The sequence below is a fragment of the Dreissena polymorpha genome, chromosome 3, assembly GCF_020536995.1.
Source record: "Dreissena polymorpha isolate Duluth1 chromosome 3, UMN_Dpol_1.0, whole genome shotgun sequence".
In the NCBI taxonomy this organism is placed as follows: domain Eukaryota; kingdom Metazoa; phylum Mollusca; class Bivalvia; order Myida; family Dreissenidae; genus Dreissena; species Dreissena polymorpha.
In genome coordinates this window covers 68,642,547-68,668,515 of record NC_068357.1, presented here as the reverse complement: position 1 = coordinate 68,668,515, position 25,969 = coordinate 68,642,547, and the positions used below count along the sequence as shown (strand labels likewise).

Sequence of the window (25,969 nt, the reverse complement as noted above, 5' to 3'; positions counted from 1 at the left end):
CCAAACCATTATAAATTTATTGTGGGGTTGGGGGGGGGGTAATGTAAGCACTAAAACTAAAATGGGGGAAATGTCTGGGGAGGGAACATTTTAGGGGGGCGTCCGGAATTCCTGCTAAGGGCGACAGTGTTGTTAATGTGTCTTTAGAAGAAATAACTGAAGGAAAGTACTCATTGGTGTATGCCCATCCAGAAGCATTTCTGAGCATATCAATTGGAATAGCAATATTGAGTGCATTTGAAAGAGATATTACTGTTTTATGCATTGCTTTTGATGAAGCCCACAAGTCATGGTCCTTTAATGGTAGCTTTCCTATTAGGGAATTTTATACTTATTTTTTACTCTACAATCTAGCTCTTTTGTCATAAAATGAGAAGTTTTATTATCCAACAGGTTTTGTGTTTGAACCTCACAAATTTTATAATACCAAAGTCCCATCATATAATCATCATCACACTCAGCAGCAGCATTATCATATTCATCATCATCATCGTTAGCAGCAGCATCATTGTGTTGTATTATCAGAATTCAATACAAATACAAACACAACCATTACAACTCTTACTACTACTACTACTAATTAATTAATTATTTACTACTACAACAAGAACAACAACTACGACTATTACTACTGATCTTACTTCTACTACTACTAGTCTACTACTACTACTACTACTACTACTACTACTACTACTACTACTACTACTACTACTTCTACTTCTACTACTACTACTACTACTACCACCACCACCACCACAACCACCACCACTACTACTACTACTATTACTACTACTACTTGGTACACCAGAACTTGTTGTCCATGGAGATGATAATGAGAACTCCCAGAGTATTGATCGAACCCACGCCCAGCGGACATCATTCTCTACACCATAGCGACCATGAATTAATATTTGACGCCATGTACAACATAATTCACCTTATTACAAAAAACATGGAATTCACAAAAACGACTGAAAATGCTTTAAAATAAATGCAAATTTGAAACAAAACAAACTAAGCAATACATACATGTAATAAGAAACACTACATTATTGAAACACTGATACCATGAACATTTTAGGGTGTAACACCTTATGTACATGTACCAGACCTTTTATGTACTACCGGTACTTTGAAACTTTATGTTCCACCTACATAAAATATAGGTGTTATTGTCCATTCATTCATAGCAGTCCTAATGAATTAAGGTCATTCTCTAATCATGATTAAAGTCTAAAGAAGGAAATAATTTGATTTTTTTACAGTTTGAACATTAAGGTCATTCTCTCTTCTCTTCAAAGTATCACATTTCAATTATACAATATAATACAAGCATTTTAGACTTTATAATCCTTAGTCAGGATAAGATAAGAGACAAATGAATTTTTATAATTTACTTCAATTTAAGGTAAGACTAATAAATCATTTATTAAGTACTACATGTACTTGGGCTAATAAATTAAACTAAGACACTCAGTGACACTTAGACAATCTGACAAAATATAAAATCTATGGCCAATATTTAAGTCTAAATTCATAAATACTATCACACAAAACACATTTCATCAATAACACACATTCATATTAAATTTATTTAGTTATCTCTTTATATTATAAATATGGTACATAAAGTGTCAGATAGTGGTACATAAAGTGTCGGTACATAAACGGACTGGTACGTAATGTGTGACATTCAACATTTTAAAAATCAGTTAACAATATATGGACTTCATTGTTTTGCATATACGCAATCAAAGCATATTTATTAAAAATTAAAACACTGTTCATGGCTGTATCTTTTTATTTATACATGCATAAACTATTCTGGTTATTAATACATTTTTTAAATTATATATAAACAAGAGCACCACATTATGGGTGCCAAGCTAGGCTGCGGTGCAGTTTTGAATAAATGAAATTTATTAAAAGAATTTTTAGAGGTTAGTGACCTTGACCTTTGACAGAGTGACCACAAAATGGGTGTGGTGTGTAGAAATCATCACGGTGCATATACATGTGAGGTTTCAATGTTATAGGTGGAAGCACTTTGATTTTAGAGCCGATGTAAAGGTTTAAGCACGACGCGGACATCTGACGACGAGCTATGACAATACCTAGGGTTTTCCCCGATAACAGCCGAGCTAAAATTTAGTGCCATTAGTCCAAATTTTTGACGCTCTTAAATATTAAGCTACTTTTTATATGGGTGATATTTGGAGCAAAGAATTTAGCCCATATAAAAAGTATCTCTAAATTCTTTGCGCGTCTTATAAATAAGACTAGAGCGCCATATAAATTAAATGGAAAACATACATCATTATGTCAAGAAAAATAAAGCTGTAAAAATCTCACCTGCTCGTCTTTGATGTTGCAATAAGCACATTCAGCATTTTCAGTATCTACTAAATAAATATATGAAAGTGCCAAATGTCCGAGATACCATGACGTCCTCCTCAAAATGTTAGATCCTTTGAACTCCATTTATTTTATCCCTGATTAATCCTCTCACACATGAGGACTACATGTAAGATTCCTTGTAATGTTCACAGCGTTTATTTTAAATCGTTTACGTTCTCAAATTTCAGCAGGTATTTAATTATAAATATTTATTTATGATTTTGATTTATTTACTATTTCGAAGATACAGTCTTGCAACGTGTTTAGTTAGTCTAAGTTACGTGTTTAGTGATTATTACAAACAATAGACTGACATGAAAAGTGGCTCCTTTTGAAGCACAAACTGCATCCATGTATATAGTACAGCTGTCCCGGTTTGATGGGGCCTGTTTTTGATAATAATTAATTACCATTTTTCACTTCCGTGTTTATTATGTTTACCAACGCCATGATGGAAAAAAGTCCGTTTCCCACAATGCTTAGCGCGCATTCACACAGGTCAGAAAGACCGGTGTGTACACAATGGTATATCGTGTTTATACAGTCGAGTTACCTTGAAGGTGACTATACCTGAATAACCGCAAAGTTACCAAGGTTTGAATGTTACCGAGCGGTAACTTTAACCAGCGTTTATACAATCGGGAGGAGGATAAATCATCAAACGATTAAACCAAGAATTTGCTTTTTGTCTCCCTTGACATATTTAACATGATAAAGCTGTGTAAACAATATTTATCTGAAAGATTCGTTTCCTTTATTTCATAAACCTACAAAAGTTCACGTGAACCACTTATATTCTTATTTTTAAAATTTACTCTTTATTAATGCTGTAAATATACAACCAGATAAAAAAGATCGTCTTGCTTTCTAATTAAAGGGACCGTCGACCAGATTGACGAAAAAACGAAAAGTTCTAAAATACCGTATTTTTTTTACAATTATTAGTTTATATTAATTAAAATATAACGACTGGTATATAACATTTCATGAAAAAATTTAATATTTTTAGTATACTCGGTTATATAATTTCGCGATGTGAAATCGAAAGTACATCGCGAAAAAAGGTAACGATAAACACACTATAAATAACGCAAGTAGATTGATCATTATATATATATATATAATATAAACAATTCACTACGCATGCACAATTTGCATTCCTGGGTTTATCACGAGACGATGATGATCAATCTACTTTCGTTATTTATAGTTATCTGGTAGTTACCTGGTACAATTACCCAGTGTGGCGAGCCAGTCGAACCCGACTAGGTCTAGGTCCGACAATATAAAGTTTTGGGGGCTAGTCATTGCAATAAACGCGTCACGTTTACACCTTTATTTCGTCTACATAAACAGTGCCGCCGACGACGCCGACGTGAACAAGTACTACGTCGACAATTACGTCTACGACGGTTATGGTAACGATGACAAATGCGAAGACTATGACGAATATGACGATTACAAATATATTTGACGTTCACAAATACGTTCTATGTGACGATTCTGACATACATCATCGTACGTACAATCTTTGTGACGTTAGTGACGTTTGGACGGTTACCTGTAATTAACAATGCGAATGAAAAGTATAATAAGCAAATGACAATATGCAGAATCTAAAAAACATGTGCGTAATAATAACATATAATATAATGAAAATTACACACCAATGGTCTCAACTGATACAATAACTCATAATTGAAATGAAAACTATGTTACATTCACAAATGACTGTGTGGTTTTCCTTTACCCTCATTACAGAGTTCATTAATCAGACTTAAATAGTCACTCAAACCAAAAATGTATCAATTAATTTACACGTATTAATACAACTCAATAACCATAGAATAACAATATTAACTTACTGAACAATGCTTTCTCAATCCCCAAAAATTTATATTTCGTTAATGAGAAACACGACCCACTTGTTTCAGAGTCTTAACGTGTTCTGCGGGCTTCGGGCGTCGTTTTAATCGGACGTAAATTAATTATAAATAAAACCATGCAAATTACATCATTTTGACCAATCGAATTCTAGTATTAGCCCCAGCAACCACTTCTAAATATACCCCTTACTAAATTTGGAGTTTCGGAAATGCCATGACCATATTCGGAGTGTCGAAACTTCAAAGAATTGATAAGCATTAGATGTGACACAACAATTGAAATATATGGGTGGTCGACATTCCCAGTCCCGGAACACCGTTATTGTTTTATCATCATCCTGCTATTTTGAACAATGATGCTAGTCTGCAACACCCAGTAAAGTTTTATGACTGAATATACTGAAAATATGAAAACTTAACAACTTTTTCAAGTAATGTAATATACCAGTCGTGATATTTAATCAATTTAAACAAATAATTGTAAAAAAATACGGTATTTTAGAACTTTTCTGTTTTTCGTCAATCTGGTTGACGGTCCCTTTAATTAGAAAGCAAGACGATCTTTTTTATCTGGTTGACGTTCCTTTAAGGGTCGTGTGTATCACAATCGTTTTGTATTTAACAAAAGTTAACGCGTGCTTTTATTCACAACGGAACCATATTTGTTGGGCGTTTGCATCAACCAACCATACCTATTCATATTTTTTTGGTGCCGATCCCTTACGTTTTTTAATGTTCAATTTTTCTCAATTTTAGCATATCCACAAATGTACATGGCAGTTTGCAATTAGTTATGCCTCGTTTGCCCATATTTGCTAAATCAACTTAAAATAAACAAAAATGCCAAGCTTAGAACATAATGTTAAATGATATTGGAAAGAAAGCAAGACGACAACACGACAAATCCATGTCTCGTACGAATTGTTTTTTGCTTTTTAGCGCCTTTTGTTAGTCGTTCGTGTTTGCTAGATGTCATATTGTCGCCCTTCGAACTAGCCCACAAATGTTGTACACAAGATGGCGACAAATATCATATTTGTCGTTTCGGTGGGTATATATGTTTTTTGTCGTGTTTTCTGGTCGTCAAAGTGCAAAAACACCAACAAGCTAGAATAAAACATTAAAGCGCCCAAGATGGGTGAAAGATCGACACATTTATTTATCGTGACAGTTACAAAATTGTCGTGCTGTCGCCTCTTATTTGCCATTCTAGTGTGTGTGTTTTTAAGTTTCCAGCAAGCGCACTTGCAAAAAAGATAAAGGCTTTTTTTTCGGGCCTCTTTGTTCTGGCGCCGTTTAAATCCTCTAGCACGTCAGAACGATGCGACAAAAATAAACCACTATAGATCTTCTGGGTAAAAAACGCAACATAAAAGGTCTTTAGAACTACAAAGGTCCTTTGTTTCTACTAATCCGATCACGACCTTACACATATTTTTGTATTCCGTAATGAATGTTTGGTCACTTGTATTACATTATGTCACGTTTGCTAAATTACCTTTAATTACTCTTCAATTTCGTAAATAAATAATGCTAGATACATAAATTATTTGAAATATATCTGACAGTAAATATCATTATAAGAGTAACAGTTAAACAAATATTTTACCGATCACTTAACCCTAATTTTTGGGCAATGTTAGTGAAAACAAATACACTTTTGGTCTCCTGTTAATTTTTTATGATGTTACTTTTCGCTGGTTGTTTTGCATATCGTCTATATAAAAGCTAAGGTTTTTGTGTTATTTTGTTATACACACATCAATATGATTGTCTTTGTATAAGTAATGTTTTTAATGAAATTTTTGCATATTCCAAGTGCTAAAAGCGAGTAATATAATGATTATGATACTGACTAAAAAGATTCAAGAAGATAATGGTTTTATATTTAAACTAGTATAATAGTTCAGAAGAAATGGCTCAAGAAATTCACTTAAATTAATAGTTTTACACACGAGGAACAAATAATGTTCGCTTGATCAGTAGAAGTTGTATAGGGAACGCGCATATCTAAACCCTTTCGGCAATGCCAAGGCATAACTCATTCTACCCCGTATTTTGTGACACTTCAAGTGATATTATGGGCATTTTTCACTGTTGAATTGAGCTGAAAAGAATTAACCGGTCAAAAGAGTTAGTAAAAATGTGGTAACTGACCAATTATCTGCAACTCATCTTGCTACCAGTTGTTTATAAAAATATATTTTATATTCGATATTCTTACGTGACTCACTCAGTCCTCTAAGCCGAATTGATCCGTAAAACAAAATTGTGTCGTTGTGTCGTATGAATGAATCTGCACTAAAACAAAATTTAGGCTCACATCGTACATGCATGATCAGTTGTCAAACGAAAGTACGGTTGATATTCAAATGCATTATTTTTCTCTTTCCGTGATATTGTTTTAGTATGTTGATGCTGCATTAACAAATATAAGTATATATGAAGTGAAATCACCAAAAATAAACGACGGTTACGATAGACACCTATAAACTGTTAGATGCCCATAATATCACTTTAAACTCGTCCACTTGTTTAAAACTCAGCGCTCGCCCCAAACTCTTTATCGAGCTGATCGCACGTCCGAGTAAGTCATTGCCTTTACGCCATTCTACATGTTTCAAACAACGTGTTTGCTTATTTTTTCCTTCCGCTGTCGTTTTACAATGGAGAACTTGAATGACCAATTTTATCTCGTTATTTATATCATTTGAAAAACAAATCAGAATATAAATGGGGAAATATATGTAATGGTTTGCTTTGTAAGGAATTAAGCTAGACCGACCACCAAATGGTATTCTTCCCGAATAAAAAAACCCACACAATAATGTTTATTTAACTAATGTGTAATGCTTAGTTTGCCACAATAAGAGCGAAACATGAAACTATATTATGTCTGTGTCAAGCGACAAAAGGGACGTGTGACCATCGAAAATATTCCGATTAAATGTTTTTTTATCACACACTTGTGCAGTTAATTTTGCATGATACTGTCGTAGGCTGCCGAACTATGTAGACCATTTGACAGACTGACTGTTCCGAACGCTGTGACTTTCCGGCTATGAGAACTTAAGTTTCTAAGGGATGACTTTGTACTCTGCAAAACTGGAATACAAAACAAATCTGGGGTGGGGGCGTAAAAAAGTGACTTTTGGGGACGCGAGACAAACTCTAGAACGATATATTCTGTGTGTGTGTTTCGAAGATTATTAGGTCATTCCGCGCCTGACGATGCATTATCTGATAATCCAAAGTGTGTCCCAACACTCTTACCTTATTGACTAACGATACTGCACTAGCGAAAGGTAGGACGAATTCTGAATTATAGCTGCAATTTCCATATTATTTGTTTTTACTGAAAGGTATTTAATTTGGATGTGTCTCCAGTGTTTAAAAATAGAGAAGCACATTTAGCGCAATATACCACTACATTTTACCGCCTGTTTGTTCTTCCACGATTTCCGACACTAAGTCGCGGTTCCATTAGAGACCCGGGAAAGGCGTATTTCCCAAGAACTTGACATTTATTTACTTATAAAATTGATCAAATGGCGTTTTCCATAACCCATTTTGCAATCGTTTAATCAAAACAGTTTTGCAAATACAGAAGCATATTTAGTGCACCATCAACCAATCGTATACCGAATATATACCATTACAATTACGTTTTGTGTTTTTCTGGGATTAAGTCCCTATTCTATTATTTACATGTATCCCGATTTGTAAACGGACCTTAAAATATATAACCCGCTGGGCTTTCATCGAGATATGGAACGAATATTATTACAAAATAAACGCATGTAACTTTCTTACTATAAAGGCTGAAAGTAATAAATGATATAAAACGGCGGAAAAAACCTGTCTTGGCATGGACGTTCCCATCTTGAATATCATGGCTTACTACCACTGCGTATTTGAAAATACAGAATGGTCAAATAAAAATCTTATCTATGCGAATCTTATTGTAAACATACACCGACTTAAAAATGTAAAACATTGTGTAATTATCGGATGTGTCCGCAATGCGAATACTACGCCAAGGTCTTTCAACTGCTGTTGGATTATCCGACACCAGGCAGTGTATCTGACATTGTTTAAGTGGTACACTGAAATAAGGTTTGTTGACCTGCACAATTTGAATAATTTGAATGTCGGCATAATTGTCATGTCAGAAGTGCGTTGAATCTTGTTATAGCTAATTTAATGCATCCACATGTTTAAGTCAGTGCGGTAGTCAAATATCCCATGTGATCCTACAAAGTAAAGCACTGTCCATGAATAGAAATGTATACATACATATTATGTAAAACCATTCGAATTGAAATGTAAACATATTACAATTAACTTTGAAAGGTATGCATCGGCGTTTCATTTACGGACAACATTTGATCTGACACGTTCTTAATGCTAAGAAGTGGAATATTATCTCAACAAATAACCTGTACAGAAGCTGGGTGCTTATGCGCAATCACGGGCAAAATATACATTTGTTAAAGAGATGCTTTCACGTAAACTCATCTCAATAATTTTTTTCTAAGGTCTTAGATTAAATATGCAAAGTATATGAGTAATTAAACCAATAATACATTAAGTTACATAAAATAAAAGTTTATATAAGCTACCTCTTCAGTTGGGTCTTTACTTGATTTTGTACGGAAGTCATCGTACGAAAAGAGCACCGTAAAGTAATCAATGAGTCTGAATTGGTCCAGCATTAACATAATGTTAAACGCGTCACTTTAATTTAGAATTTAAGCTCACTTATCCCGATGTGTTGCATTCAGCCAAAACATATAGGCACACTTGCTTTTGAATCATCAAGTCAACTGTGTGAACCATTTAAAATTATTTGTCCAAATAATTGTAGTTTTAACACACTCTGAAAGGCCTATCTAGTTTATGGTTGAGGCAAGTTTTGAAATATGAGTGCATGTGTACCAAGTCGTTGCAAGACAACGTGTTTATGTGTTTTTTCCAAGGTCGTAAAATAACATCACTTGGACACTTCTCGGTAGTTCTTGCCTGCAATTGTCTTAATGCATTTACTAGAATATATAGGATCTTTACGGCTTTAATCGCAAACTCTGAAACATATATAAGACATACCATTTACATTTTATTTTATTTTATGTCAACTTTTTACTCTCAAACGATTAGTCAAACGAGTCTGATCCTTTATTCAAGTTTATTGTTAGATATATGTGAAGCTTTTATGAGTTGAGTGATTGAACATTGAGGTTTTCAATATTTTTCAAGTTGATATTGATGCAACATGACCCATTTTCAGTTTTTTATTGAATGTGTTTAATGTATTGTTATAAGTAATATTATGATCATTAGTAATCGTATTATAATATCATTTGTCTGTTTGTTTTGTTACATATGGCAAGTGAAGATCAACGTAAGTGTTTTAATATTTATTTATATTAAAATGTATAGTTATTTAAATATTTTTTTTAATGGCATACTTCTTGACAATAATCTTTCCTTTTTGTATGCTTATTGCGTTTAGAGTAACAAACAGGCGCTAATGAAAGACGTTGCTTTCTCACGTCTTATGCTTATAAAACGTTTTGCTTTACATGCGTATTGTAATTTCATTAGAAAAGATACACCATAATTTTAAGAGTAAATGATTAATAATGCGAATGCTAAACTGAAATCTTCCACTTGTGTCATAACCTTTGACTGATTGGGCAATCGAGTCCACATACATTATTTCCTTTATAGCTGATTCCTCTTAACAATACCAAAATCATGCCTATAAAAATGGGCTTCATTAGAATTATTCATAGCGCATTAAATTTAGATAATGTTAATTATCTTTATTAAATCTATAGGCTGCAATGTCAACTGCTATTCGTAATATACATGCATGTTTCGTACGCAAAAATGTGAAAAGGAAACTAATAAATTGTCTGTTTATCGTGTCGTACAACTTAATGAAAATGTAACACCGTTTATAGTCCGGAATAAGCATTCCGGAATGCTTTATAATATTCGCCGAATGCGGTGTTACGTTTTACGTAGCATACACATTCTAAGTTGTTATTATACTCGATCATGTGCGATTGTATTGTATGAAATAACAAACATTGTTATTGTCAACGATGAAAATCAGAACCAATATACTACAGTGATCACCGAGTACTTCATGATGCTCGACAGCAACGGAAATAGAACAATCGAGGCGAAGGAACTCAAGACATTGCTGAAGGTCGTGTACAAGCAGAACCCGGATGACGCCGTGGTCAAACAGTTCCTGCAAGACTTCGACGCTGACGGTAAGTTTGATAATTTTTTAAGTTAGATTGGCATTTCTGTGAAGATTGGCGTTTCCTTGCATTCATTTGTGGTCTCAAATAAGCATATTGATATATTCTATTCTTTTAATGTTACCTCCAAAAGTTACAAATATGTTTCCCTGGTGTGTATTAACAAACTAGTAATTAATTTGCAATGAAATCCAATTAATGATCTCTTGCATTGCTTTTTCAACTTTAACTTGTGATGCTATCGGTTTGAAATTTATTTTAGATTGTGCGTATTGTTACCATGTGTTGATATTTTTGAAAAGGCTGATTGAAACCCCGAATCTTGAAATCATATTATATTTTTGATGCTGTTGTTTTTTCTATTGTGTAGTGAATAGATCACTTGCCCCAAGTTAAAGATTCTTTTGCTTAACGAACTTCTCGCCTAAGAATGTCTCCGGACGTTTGTTTCCTTTCTTATGGCATCAAAGAAAACGAGCCTAATGCTGGTCTTTCAAATGTGCTTGAATAGGAACTTATCTACGATTTGTTATTTTCACATTACAAACTAAGGCGGCTTTAAAGCCATATACAACCTCGAACATATATATATGACATAAAATTGTTTCGTTATATTTGTATTGACTAAATTATTTTGCGTGTGGTGCAATAAGTGTTTTTTTTTATTTCTTCAAAATGGATTCACGATAATTTGTTATAATCACTCAAACCAAAAATGTATCAATTAATTTACACGTATTAATACAACTCAATAACCATAGAATAACAATATTAACTTACTGAACAATGCTTTCTCAATCCCCAAAAATTTATATTTCGTTAATGAGAAACACGACCCACTTGTTTCAGAGTCTTAACGTGTTCTGCGGGCTTCGGGCGTCGTTTTAATCGGACGTAAATTAATTATAAATAAAACCATGCAAATTACATCATTTTGACCAATCGAATTCTAGTATTAGCCCCAGCAACCACTTCTAAATATACCCCTTACTAAATTTGGAGTTTCGGAAATGCCATGACCATATTCGGAGTGTCGAAACTTCAAAGAATTGATAAGCATTAGATGTGACACAACAATTGAAATATATGGGTGGTCGACATTCCCAGTCCCGGAACACCGTTATTGTTTTATCATCATCCTGCTATTTTGAACAATGATGCTAGTCTGCAACACCCAGTAAAGTTTTATGACTGAATATACTGAAAATATGAAAACTTAACAACTTTTTCAAGTAATGTAATATACCAGTCGTGATATTTAATCAATTTAAACAAATAATTGTAAAAAAATACGGTATTTTAGAACTTTTCTGTTTTTCGTCAATCTGGTTGACGGTCCCTTTAATTAGAAAGCAAGACGATCTTTTTTATCTGGTTGACGTTCCTTTAAGGGTCGTGTGTATCACAATCGTTTTGTATTTAACAAAAGTTAACGCGTGCTTTTATTCACAACGGAACCATATTTGTTGGGCGTTTGCATCAACCAACCATACCTATTCATATTTTTTTGGTGCCGATCCCTTACGTTTTTTAATGTTCAATTTTTCTCAATTTTAGCATATCCACAAATGTACATGGCAGTTTGCAATTAGTTATGCCTCGTTTGCCCATATTTGCTAAATCAACTTAAAATAAACAAAAATGCCAAGCTTAGAACATAATGTTAAATGATATTGGAAAGAAAGCAAGACGACAACACGACAAATCCATGTCTCGTACGAATTGTTTTTTGCTTTTTAGCGCCTTTTGTTAGTCGTTCGTGTTTGCTAGATGTCATATTGTCGCCCTTCGAACTAGCCCACAAATGTTGTACACAAGATGGCGACAAATATCATATTTGTCGTTTCGGTGGGTATATATGTTTTTTGTCGTGTTTTCTGGTCGTCAAAGTGCAAAAACACCAACAAGCTAGAATAAAACATTAAAGCGCCCAAGATGGGTGAAAGATCGACACATTTATTTATCGTGACAGTTACAAAATTGTCGTGCTGTCGCCTCTTATTTGCCATTCTAGTGTGTGTGTTTTTAAGTTTCCAGCAAGCGCACTTGCAAAAAAGATAAAGGCTTTTTTTCGGGCCTCTTTGTTCTGGCGCCGTTTAAATCCTCTAGCACGTCAGAACGATGCGACAAAAATAAACCACTATAGATCTTCTGGGTAAAAAACGCAACATAAAAGGTCTTTAGAACTACAAAGGTCCTTTGTTTCTACTAATCCGATCACGACCTTACACATATTTTTGTATTCCGTAATGAATGTTTGGTCACTTGTATTACATTATGTCACGTTTGCTAAATTACCTTTAATTACTCTTCAATTTCGTAAATAAATAATGCTAGATACATAAATTATTTGAAATATATCTGACAGTAAATATCATTATAAGAGTAACAGTTAAACAAATATTTTACCGATCACTTAACCCTAATTTTTGGGCAATGTTAGTGAAAACAAATACACTTTTGGTCTCCTGTTAATTTTTTATGATGTTACTTTTCGCTGGTTGTTTTGCATATCGTCTATATAAAAGCTAAGGTTTTTGTGTTATTTTGTTATACACACATCAATATGATTGTCTTTGTATAAGTAATGTTTTTAATGAAATTTTTGCATATTCCAAGTGCTAAAAGCGAGTAATATAATGATTATGATACTGACTAAAAAGATTCAAGAAGATAATGGTTTTATATTTAAACTAGTATAATAGTTCAGAAGAAATGGCTCAAGAAATTCACTTAAATTAATAGTTTTACACACGAGGAACAAATAATGTTCGCTTGATCAGTAGAAGTTGTATAGGGAACGCGCATATCTAAACCCTTTCGGCAATGCCAAGGCATAACTCATTCTACCCCGTATTTTGTGACACTTCAAGTGATATTATGGGCATTTTTCACTGTTGAATTGAGCTGAAAAGAATTAACCGGTCAAAAGAGTTAGTAAAAATGTGGTAACTGACCAATTATCTGCAACTCATCTTGCTACCAGTTGTTTATAAAAATATATTTTATATTCGATATTCTTACGTGACTCACTCAGTCCTCTAAGCCGAATTGATCCGTAAAACAAAATTGTGTCGTTGTGTCGTATGAATGAATCTGCACTAAAACAAAATTTAGGCTCACATCGTACATGCATGATCAGTTGTCAAACGAAAGTACGGTTGATATTCAAATGCATTATTTTTCTCTTTCCGTGATATTGTTTTAGTATGTTGATGCTGCATTAACAAATATAAGTATATATGAAGTGAAATCACCAAAAATAAACGACGGTTACGATAGACACCTATAAACTGTTAGATGCCCATAATATCACTTTAAACTCGTCCACTTGTTTAAAACTCAGCGCTCGCCCCAAACTCTTTATCGAGCTGATCGCACGTCCGAGTAAGTCATTGCCTTTACGCCATTCTACATGTTTCAAACAACGTGTTTGCTTATTTTTTCCTTCCGCTGTCGTTTTACAATGGAGAACTTGAATGACCAATTTTATCTCGTTATTTATATCATTTGAAAAACAAATCAGAATATAAATGGGGAAATATATGTAATGGTTTGCTTTGTAAGGAATTAAGCTAGACCGACCACCAAATGGTATTCTTCCCGAATAAAAAAACCCACACAATAATGTTTATTTAACTAATGTGTAATGCTTAGTTTGCCACAATAAGAGCGAAACATGAAACTATATTATGTCTGTGTCAAGCGACAAAAGGGACGTGTGACCATCGAAAATATTCCGATTAAATGTTTTTTTATCACACACTTGTGCAGTTAATTTTGCATGATACTGTCGTAGGCTGCCGAACTATGTAGACCATTTGACAGACTGACTGTTCCGAACGCTGTGACTTTCCGGCTATGAGAACTTAAGTTTCTAAGGGATGACTTTGTACTCTGCAAAACTGGAATACAAAACAAATCTGGGGTGGGGGCGTAAAAAAGTGACTTTTGGGGACGCGAGACAAACTCTAGAACGATATATTCTGTGTGTGTGTTTCGAAGATTATTAGGTCATTCCGCGCCTGACGATGCATTATCTGATAATCCAAAGTGTGTCCCAACACTCTTACCTTATTGACTAACGATACTGCACTAGCGAAAGGTAGGACGAATTCTGAATTATAGCTGCAATTTCCATATTATTTGTTTTTACTGAAAGGTATTTAATTTGGATGTGTCTCCAGTGTTTAAAAATAGAGAAGCACATTTAGCGCAATATACCACTACATTTTACCGCCTGTTTGTTCTTCCACGATTTCCGACACTAAGTCGCGGTTCCATTAGAGACCCGGGAAAGGCGTATTTCCCAAGAACTTGACATTTATTTACTTATAAAATTGATCAAATGGCGTTTTCCATAACCCATTTTGCAATCGTTTAATCAAAACAGTTTTGCAAATACAGAAGCATATTTAGTGCACCATCAACCAATCGTATACCGAATATATACCATTACAATTACGTTTTGTGTTTTTCTGGGATTAAGTCCCTATTCTATTATTTACATGTATCCCGATTTGTAAACGGACCTTAAAATATATAACCCGCTGGGCTTTCATCGAGATATGGAACGAATATTATTACAAAATAAACGCATGTAACTTTCTTACTATAAAGGCTGAAAGTAATAAATGATATAAAACGGCGGAAAAAACCTGTCTTGGCATGGACGTTCCCATCTTGAATATCATGGCTTACTACCACTGCGTATTTGAAAATACAGAATGGTCAAATAAAAATCTTATCTATGCGAATCTTATTGTAAACATACACCGACTTAAAAATGTAAAACATTGTGTAATTATCGGATGTGTCCGCAATGCGAATACTACGCCAAGGTCTTTCAACTGCTGTTGGATTATCCGACACCAGGCAGTGTATCTGACATTGTTTAAGTGGTACACTGAAATAAGGTTTGTTGACCTGCACAATTTGAATAATTTGAATGTCGGCATAATTGTCATGTCAGAAGTGCGTTGAATCTTGTTATAGCTAAGTTAATGCATCCACATGTTTAAGTCAGTGCGGTAGTCAAATATCCCATGTGATCCTACAAAGTAAAGCACTGTCCATGAATAGAAATGTATACATACATATTATGTAAAACCATTCGAATTGAAATGTAAACATATTACAATTAACTTTGAAAGGTATGCATCGGCGTTTCATTTACGGACAACATTTGATCTGACACGTTCTTAATGCTAAGAAGTGGAATATTATCTCAACAAATAACCTGTACAGAAGCTGGGTGCTTATGCGCAATCACGGGCAAAATATACATTTGTTAAAGAGATGCTTTCACGTAAACTCATCTCAATAATTTTTTTCTAAGGTCTTAGATTAAATATGCAAAGTATATGAGTAATTAAACCAATAATACATTAAGTTACATAAAATAAAAGTTTATATAAGCTACCTCTTCAGTTGGGTCTTTACTTGATTTTGTACGGAAGTCATCGTACGAAAAGAGCACCGTAAAGTAATCAATGAGTCTGAATTGGTCCAGCATTAACATAATGTTAAACGCGTCACTTTAATTTAGAATTTAAGCTCACTTATCCCGATGTGTTGCATTCAGCCAAAACATATAGGCACACTTGCTTTTGAATCATCAAGTCAACTGTGTGAACCATTTAAAATTATTTGTCCAAATAATTGTAGTTTTAACACACTCTGAAAGGCCTATCTAGTTTATGGTTGAGGCAAGTTTTGAAATATGAGTGCATGTGTACCAAGTCGTTGCAAGACAACGTGTTTATGTGTTTTTTCCAAGGTCGTAAAATAACATCACTTGGACACTTCTCGGTAGTTCTTGCCTGCAATTGTCTTAATGCATTTACTAGAATATATAGGATCTTTACGGCTTTAATCGCAAACTCTGAAACATATATAAGACATACCATTTACATTTTATTTTATTTTATGTCAACTTTTTACTCTCAAACGATTAGTCAAACGAGTCTGATCCTTTATTCAAGTTTATTGTTAGATATATGTGAAGCTTTTATGAGTTGAGTGATTGAACATTGAGGTTTTCAATATTTTTCAAGTTGATATTGATGCAACATGACCCATTTTCAGTTTTTTATTGAATGTGTTTAATGTATTGTTATAAGTAATATTATGATCATTAGTAATCGTATTATAATATCATTTGTCTGTTTGTTTTGTTACATATGGCAAGTGAAGATCAACGTAAGTGTTTTAATATTTATTTATATTAAAATGTATAGTTATTTAAATATTTTTTTTAATGGCATACTTCTTGACAATAATCTTTCCTTTTTGTATGCTTATTGCGTTTAGAGTAACAAACAGGCGCTAATGAAAGACGTTGCTTTCTCACGTCTTATGCTTATTAAACGTTTTGCTTTACATGCGTATTGTAATTTCATTAGAAAAGATACACCATAATTTTAAGAGTAAATGATTAATAATGCGAATGCTAAACTGAAATCTTCCACTTGTGTCATAACCTTTGACTGATTGGGCAATCGAGTCCACATACATTATTTCCTTTATAGCTGATTCCTCTTAACAATACCAAAATCATGCCTATAAAAATGGGCTTCATTAGAATTATTCATAGCGCATTAAATTTAGATAATGTTAATTATCTTTATTAAATCTATAGGCTGCAATGTCAACTGCTATTCGTAATATACATGCATGTTTCGTACGCAAAAATGTGAAAAGGAAACTAATAAATTGTCTGTTTATCGTGTCGTACAACTTAATGAAAATGTAACACCGTTTATAGTCCGGAATAAGCATTCCGGAATGCTTTATAATATTCGCCGAATGCGGTGTTACGTTTTACGTAGCATACACATTCTAAGTTGTTATTATACTCGATCATGTGCGATTGTATTGTATGAAATAACAAACATTGTTATTGTCAACGATGAAAATCAGAACCAATATACTACAGTGATCACCGAGTACTTCATGATGCTCGACAGCAACGGAAATAGAACAATCGAGGCGAAGGAACTCAAGACATTGCTGAAGGTCGTGTACAAGCAGAACCCGGATGACGCCGTGGTCAAACAGTTCCTGCAAGACTTCGACGCTGACGGTAAGTTTGATAATTTTTTAAGTTAGATTGGCATTTCTGTGAAGATTGGCGTTTCCTTGCATTCATTTGTGGTCTCAAATAAGCATATTGATATATTCTATTCTTTTAATGTTACCTCCAAAAGTTACAAATATGTTTCCCTGGTGTGTATTAACAAACTAGTAATTAATTTGCAATGAAATCCAATTAATGATCTCTTGCATTGCTTTTTCAACTTTAACTTGTGATGCTATCGGTTTGAAATTTATTTTAGATTGTGCGTATTGTTACCATGTGTTGATATTTTTGAAAAGGCTGATTGAAACCCCGAATCTTGAAATCATATTATATTTTTGATGCTGTTGTTTTTTCTATTGTGTAGTGAATAGATCACTTGCCCCAAGTTAAAGATTCTTTTGCTTAACGAACTTCTCGCCTAAGAATGTCTCCGGACGTTTGTTTCCTTTCTTATGGCATCAAAGAAAACGAGCCTAATGCTGGTCTTTCAAATGTGCTTGAATAGGAACTTATCTACGATTTGTTATTTTCACATTACAAACTAAGGCGGCTTTAAAGCCATATACAACCTCGAACATATATATATGACATAAAATTGTTTCGTTATATTTGTATTGACTAAATTATTTTGCGTGTGGTGCAATAAGTGTTTTTTTTTATTTCTTCAAAATGGATTCACGATAATTTGTTATAATCACCGAACCAGACTTAATGTTAGCTAGAAGTGAACAAAAAATCGATTTTACCTTCTCTTTGACAGGGGTTTGCCGTGAAACAAATATGGCAACATTTGCTACACGTATTATTATTAAATTTGCAACAGCTTAATCAGTCCGTCAATATAGTTTCTCGCTTGATTGCAGAATTATTGCAAAAATCGTTATTTGATCAATATTAGCAAACGTGCTTCTTACTATGACATTGAACAAAACGCACCATATGATGATGATGTAAGGATGAAAGCTGGTATCATATAGTGCTGAAACTACATGTATATAATGGAACGCAATAGCAACAGTCGTTAAATTATAATTTAGTGTTGTAATGTTTAATTTGAATTTTTTCTTAACTATCAATTTGTAAAAAGTATACTTGACGGATTGGTGTGATACACGTTTTCAATCCTCAAATTTTGCTTTACATAAATCCCTCAAAGATCTATGTATAAGTAAATGATTTTTTAAATGATTTTTTACCAAAATGCCATCACATTTGTTTGCTCATTGATATTTCTTTAAATTTGAACGGTACCGATACACAAAAAACAACAGTTTATGAAATTAAAAACATTGTAAACAACACCCGTTTTGATAATATTTCTGAAAGTTTGGTCTTAAAGTATTATAATCCTTTCCACTTTATTTTTGTTCGTTCAAATATTCATACATATACAAATTACGTGCAGTTCGAAATCAGTGTCACCGTGAACATGGTTAAGATACTTTCATGTACGTTCCAGAAAGCGGGACCATTGATCTCGAGGAGTTCAAGATGTACCTTGCCATGTCCATTAAGCCCGAGGGTGAGAGCCTAAAGGATCTCTTCACCTTGTACGACAAAGATGGCAACGGAGCCTTGAGTAAGCTTTTTACGTTTGTATATCTTGTATGGTGGCTGTTTTCTGGCCGTATCGCTCTGTTTCGTTTGTGGGTTTAGACAACACCCACAAAACAACACGCCAGAATAAGCCATAATTTACCAGAACATATCATGTTTATGACCATTATTGAAGTGCGCAAAATATAGAGCATGCCAATCTTAAGAACGACACATGCGCTCTACACGCTTGAACGATGTGACAGAAATCAGTCACCATAACGGAGTACAATATTAGCACAAAACTTTGTTGGCGTTTCAGTTATTAAAGATGGCAAAAAGTCATCATAAAAATGCCTGCTTTTAATTGTTATTAACATAAGGTATTTGCATATTATAAAACATATCTCAACTATACAGATTATGTAAAGGTTTAATAAAAAATAATGAAAAAATAACCGAATGCAAAATTTTGTCTCGTCTGCCAATGACATATATAAATTCAATTTGATAACCAGAGAGGTAAAGTCGTTCTTACGTGACCTTGGAGACAACTCGTCCGATCACCTGGTCCAGAAGTTGATGGACGAGGTTGACGTAGAAAGGGACGGCCGGGTGGACTTGGGTAATTATACCCATGCATTTATACACGGTTATCAACGTTTAAACAACATTGTGGCTCGTTCTAAGGTATTTAGAACTTTGTATATTTGTATCATTGTGACTATCAGTCATGTTCTCCTATTCTGGGATTATTTACCTTCGATGACTCAATGTAAGGATATTTCAATGGGATTATTTACCTTCGATGACTCAATATAAGGGTATTTCAATGGGATTATTTACCTTCGATGACTCAATGTAAGGGTATTTCAATGGGATTATTTACCTTCGATGACTCAATGTAAGGGTATTTCAATGGGATTATTTACCTTCGATGACTCAATGTAAGGGTATCTCAACCGCTACCGATGAAACATGTTTGAATTATCTGGACCCATGACTCAATGTAAGGGTATTTCAACCGCTACCGTAGAAACATGTTTGAATTATCTGGACCCTGAAACACACTTTTCCTCAGCTGGTTTGATCAAACTTTGTATGAAGTTATAAGTCTAAATTGGGAATATTCCGTCATTTCAGAATGTTTGTCCGATAAAAAAACCCTGGATGATGTGATAACTGAAACAGAACTTAATCAATGAAGATCGTGTCTGACAGTTGATAGAAGATCATATGGGAATAAATCACGTCTCATTTTTTGTCCTTCAAAAAATGTGGTTTCTATGGTTACATGAACAATTGAAGACTAGAATGCGTACGATGCGACATCTTAAAATAGAAATAACAATAGGTTGACGAATCTGCGTTTTAGGTTAGAGGATCATATAAACGAAATGAAACCGATTGCCTTTTTCTGTCGCCCAATGTGATTGCTTCGGTTACAGAAATGTGTGAACACTAAAATCTTTATCTTCCGAGGACTACTTAAGCTTAACCTGACAACTTTGACCCGGTATAAGTAAACTTATTTGTCTGCGACAAAACTCTTGTAAAAATAATGATTGTTGTAATGAGAATTAGTTTTTTAAGTAGATTTTATAAGGCTCAGATGCTAAATCATATATATATATATATATATATATATATATATATATATATATATATATATATATATAACACTTTCTTGCGTTTTATTTACAAAATGTATAGTTTGTATTATCATTTACTCTCATATTCGTCCGATCTCTACATGTAACGTCTGGCTACTTAACATGTCCGATTTATATACTTCTTCGGATATTCACTGAATGGGAAGGAAATCTGGCATTTGCAACGATAAAATGCCCAATATGTTACGCCATACAGATTAATCAATCGCTTGGTGTAACAAACTCTTTAAAATAGCATTTAAACAAACGATTTATAACGAAAAACACATGGCGCCAGATATATATATATATATATATATATATATATATATATATATATATATATATATATATATATATATATATATATATATATATATATATATATAATTGAAGTGTTTTGCCTGTTTTTGAAGTCTGGAATAAAGACATTTTTTTTTAATTTCTGTATCATGTACGGAAGGACCGTCTACGGCGATGCGTACTGAGGAACACACGTCTTCTGCTATGCTCAAGCAATATTTTCCATTATATAGACTTCTCATTTTGTATTTTTCTATTTGTATTTTGATTTGCTAAAACGTCTACCTGTGTGATTTAACATCTTGTTATGCGCACAACGAATATAATTATATCCGGCAGAGTAATATGTTATGTTTAAATGATAATCTTCTGCAAGCATTCATATTCAAGTCAGCTCTATTCATAATGAGATCATGAACGTGAATGTTTAACATCTATTCATCTTACCGTCAAGATTACATTCAGATCATAATAAAACTAGCGAATTGTGCATCTGAACGAGATGCTATTTTCAACCTATGTTAGGAGTAATGAAAATGTGAGTTGTGTGCATACCTGTTTTTTGCAAATCAATAGCGAATAAGGTTTATATGTTTACTCATAGGCTCAGAATTTACAACCTTACCAAAAGATATTTATCATGTTTCACTTGTACATTTATCGGCAGTTGCGATTATGTTAACATCGCCCCAATATATATTTTTACTTTGTATTTGTAATTGGATTCCAACATTTATGGGTCACCAGATTAATCGATAAGCTTCAATGTTTAGTCACAATTTTCTTTTATTGGTAATTTTGTTAACACATTGCTACTTCATATATTGAACATAGTTGCAAGGCCTAAAGTTTATAACCGTTAGAAATATAAGGTGTTTTGTGCCTCATCGAAATACTGACAAACGAAACGAGCTGTGAACATAGTTTTTATATATTTAGCAAGTATCGGTGGACATTTATATGACTGTAGAGTGTAAACTTATTACTCATTTAGCGTTTATACTTTGTACTTTTTTATTTAAAAAATATAAAAAACTGTATTGTTTTTTGTTTTGGCACCGTATATACGTTGGTATTCTTCGGAAACGCGTTTTCTTTTTTGATAACTTTTTGTGAGGCGAAAATACTGTTATCCGGGAAAATGAAAGTTATGTTTTTAACATATGTTTTACATTTTATCATCTTACATGCGTTTAATGAATATAAATTCGTGTATTTCATAAAACACTTTCCTATGTACACGTTATAAAATACAATTGATGCTTTTGCAACATGTTGAGTATAATATATAATGTTTTCACGCGGCTTTTGTCTCTTCAGGTTTCATGACTAAACTAAACCCATTTTTCGTAGTAAAAATTTGTTTAACAATTGTTGTCCCATATTTTCTCACTCAAGGATAATTATGCATCAAATTGGATGGCATATCCAGGGTTTTCACACACACACAATTTTTCACACACACAAAATCGCACCAAATTTGACTCAAGTTATTTTCGAAGAACTCCGACGATGTATGACTTATTGCTTTTCATAGAATACTAAATGTACGAAATAAATAGTAGAATCAAGAACGTCTTAGATTCAGTGGATTATCCCCGACGAATGACTGTTTTAAGGAACAATTCCATTGGGATCAACTCAGCTGCTGCTTTCTTTCAGGCGGAGACATATATTGTTAGTTAAACGTCTTCTTACTAATTCGTTATCCATTTACAACCATGTATCACGCCATTAGGCAATTGAAGGCACCATGTAACGAATCGATATTACCGAGCACGATTCTTTCTTTAGCCTCAACGTAATAACATACGAAAATATAATCCTTACTTAATTTTATGAAGCTCTTCGTCTGTTTTGGTATGCTGTGTGTTTGTGATGGCAAAACACACATAATACCACAAACAAAAACACAGCATACTATGCAAAGCACACAGCATACATTAATCAGACAATATCATACGATTCAAACCCACATTATTTCAATGAAATATTCGATATATCAAATGTCAACAGACGACAGACAAGGCGTGACGTCATTTAACGTGTCTCACCTAATATGTATTGCAAAAACTAAATGAAACGAGTATTTTGTATTTCTGTTTCGTCGAGTACAATCAGGAGATAAATTAAAATAAGTTGTAGGTCACATTGTGTGTGAATGGGATCTTTTCACGGTTTGGTAAGTTGACAAAATTGAAAAAAGTTGTTTTAGATTCGCAAATTTTCGGTTTTGTTATGATATTTGTGAGGAAACAGTATTACTGAACATTTGCCATTGTATAATATAGCCATTATATGCATCTTTTGACGATTTAAAAAACCTTAAAATTATAAAGCGTTGCAACGCGAAACGATTAAATAATTTGGAGAGTTCTGTTGTTGTCGTTTAAATTTGTGAAACTACGAATATTGCTTATATAACGTTTAAAATACGCGTTTTATGTATGCTTGGCAGGATAGCTCAGTTGGCAAATGCGTTATTACTTCAGGATTCCGGGGGTCACTGGTTCGAGCTCTGCTGCGGGCTACTTTTCTTCCTTTTTTAATTTTATTTTTGATTTTTTACTGGAGCTTTTCAAATTTAACGTTAACATTTATCAATATAAAGCATTTAATGTCAAACTTCAAAACATGCCAAAATCTGTGAAAATGCCCCTTGAATATTGAATATGGTGTCGAGTTCAATAGCATTACAGCTGTGTGTGGTATCATTGGGACAAACTACCACAGTGCGGAAATATAACTCGTGTTATTTAGTTTAAACCTTTTTATTTTAGCTCGATTGCATCGAAAGACTTAGGCTTATTGAAACGCACTCGAGTCCGTTTCCTGGGCCTAGAACCAGTAGTTGTTGTATTGGGGTGGGGGGTTTAAAGAACGCTGCGAACCCGTGATCTCCCGGTCGCTAGGCGGACACCATAACCATTACACCACGGCGACCTCGTGTTATTTGACTCTGATATTCATAGAACCATTTATGCTTATTAGATAAACTAGTATGATCAGCCAGACTTTGAAAATGCATATACATGTTAAGTGTTGATAACATAAAATATATAATATGTCATAGTGCGCATATACGCATATACCTTAAATAACATGTTTTGAACAAATGAAATGAACCCTATGTTTTACTCCGCGACGTTCGTAACATAAATCATTTAACATATAGAACAAAACAGAACAAAATATAACTTTATTTTACTCAAGTTACAATTGCAACACATGAGTTTACAGAACAATATAGTCATATAAACATAATTTTCACATGACATGGTTAGGTCGAATCTACTTAGAAAAATAACTAACATACATTTCCTAGGTGATAATTATTTAGGAAGTTGGAAAGGAGTAGCAAAACCTATACCTAGATGTATTCCATCTATTAAAACATCGGTGATTCAATTCAAAATCGGACATCTTAATATTTTGCAAACAGATGAATATTTTGCAGAACAGAACATAACAAAACGTTTATTTCACCCAAGTATACAAAATATACAATAAGGGCAATATACCCAGTAACAAAGCAAGATTTTTTAGTAAATGACACTCTTATGGTTAAATTAACAAAAGGGATTTTCAAAACATGATGGCTGGAATATGGATAAAGATGGGGGTACTTAACTGTAATACTTAAACTCGTCCACTTGTGTATAACTCAGCGCTCGCCCCAAACTGATCTTTTACGAGCTGATTGCACGTCCGAGTAAGTTATTGACATTACGCCATTCTAAATCTTTTACACTACGCGTTAGCTTATTTTTTCCTTACGCCGTCCTTGTACAATGGATAACTTGAATGAACAATCTTATCTCGTTATTCGTATGCACATGCGGAAACAACAAATAGTATATATTTGGGAAACTATATTAAATGGTTTGCTTTGTAAAAAATAAGCTAGACCGACCACGTAAAAGTATGCTTCCCGAAATTTTGTTAAAAATACACACTACTACATTATTAAACACATCTGTTATGTTAAGTTAACCCAACCAATATCTGGAAATGCAAGTTCATTACGTCTGTGTCGTGTCGCCATCGAAATTATTTCAATAAACGAAAAAAAAAAGATATCAAATACGGCTGCAATTAATTTCGCATGATCCTGTCGAAGGCGGCCGAACTCTGTAGTCCATTTGACAGACTGACGGTGTTCCGAACGCTGTGAGGCTCCAGCTATGACGACTTAAGTTTCCGAGGGATATCGTTAAACTCTGCAACACTTGAATCATAAAAAATCTTTGGAGGGGGAGGGGGGCGAATATAGAATTGCGTTAACCAGTGACGTATTGGACTTGCGGCCGACTCGATAACGATATTTTCTTTGCGTGTGTATGTTTTTAAAATTTTTAAGTATTCGTTCTGCGCCTGACGATGCATTATGTGAGATCCCCAAGTGTGCCCTAGCAATCCTACCTATATAACTCACCTTTACTACACTAGCGAAAGCTAGGATGAATTCTAAATTATATCTGCAATTTTCATATATTTTTTTTATTGTAAGGTATTCAATGTTGGTGTGTATGCCGTGTTTTAAAAATACAGACGCACATTTAGAGCACCATAAGCCTGCCACATACCATTACATTGAACCGCCTGTTTGTTCTTCCGTGCTTTCCGAGACTAAGTAGCGGTTCCATTATAGATCCCTGTAAGGCGTAATTACCAAAGAACTTTATATTTATTTACTTATAGACAAAATTGATCAAATGGCGTTTTCCATAACCCATTTGGAAATCGTTCAATCGAAACAGTTTTGCAACTACAGAAGCATATTGAGTGCACTATCAACCAATCGTTTACCGAACATATACCATTGAAACTACATTTTGT

General features: G+C 33.7%; 1 protein-coding gene across 1 annotated transcript; it reads left to right on the top strand.

The window, feature by feature from the left end:
- The first annotated feature begins 16,740 nt into the window (after positions 1-16,740).
- Positions 16,741-20,707, top strand: LOC127872313 (uncharacterized). The gene is made up of 5 exons (XM_052415642.1): positions 16,741-16,759; positions 17,496-17,642; positions 19,099-19,218; positions 19,694-19,800; positions 20,319-20,707. The coding sequence occupies exons 1-4, from the start codon at positions 16,741-16,743 to the stop codon at positions 19,699-19,701; spliced, it is 294 nt and encodes a 97-aa protein (XP_052271602.1). The 3' UTR covers positions 19,702-19,800; positions 20,319-20,707.
- The last annotated feature ends 5,262 nt before the right edge of the window (positions 20,708-25,969 follow it).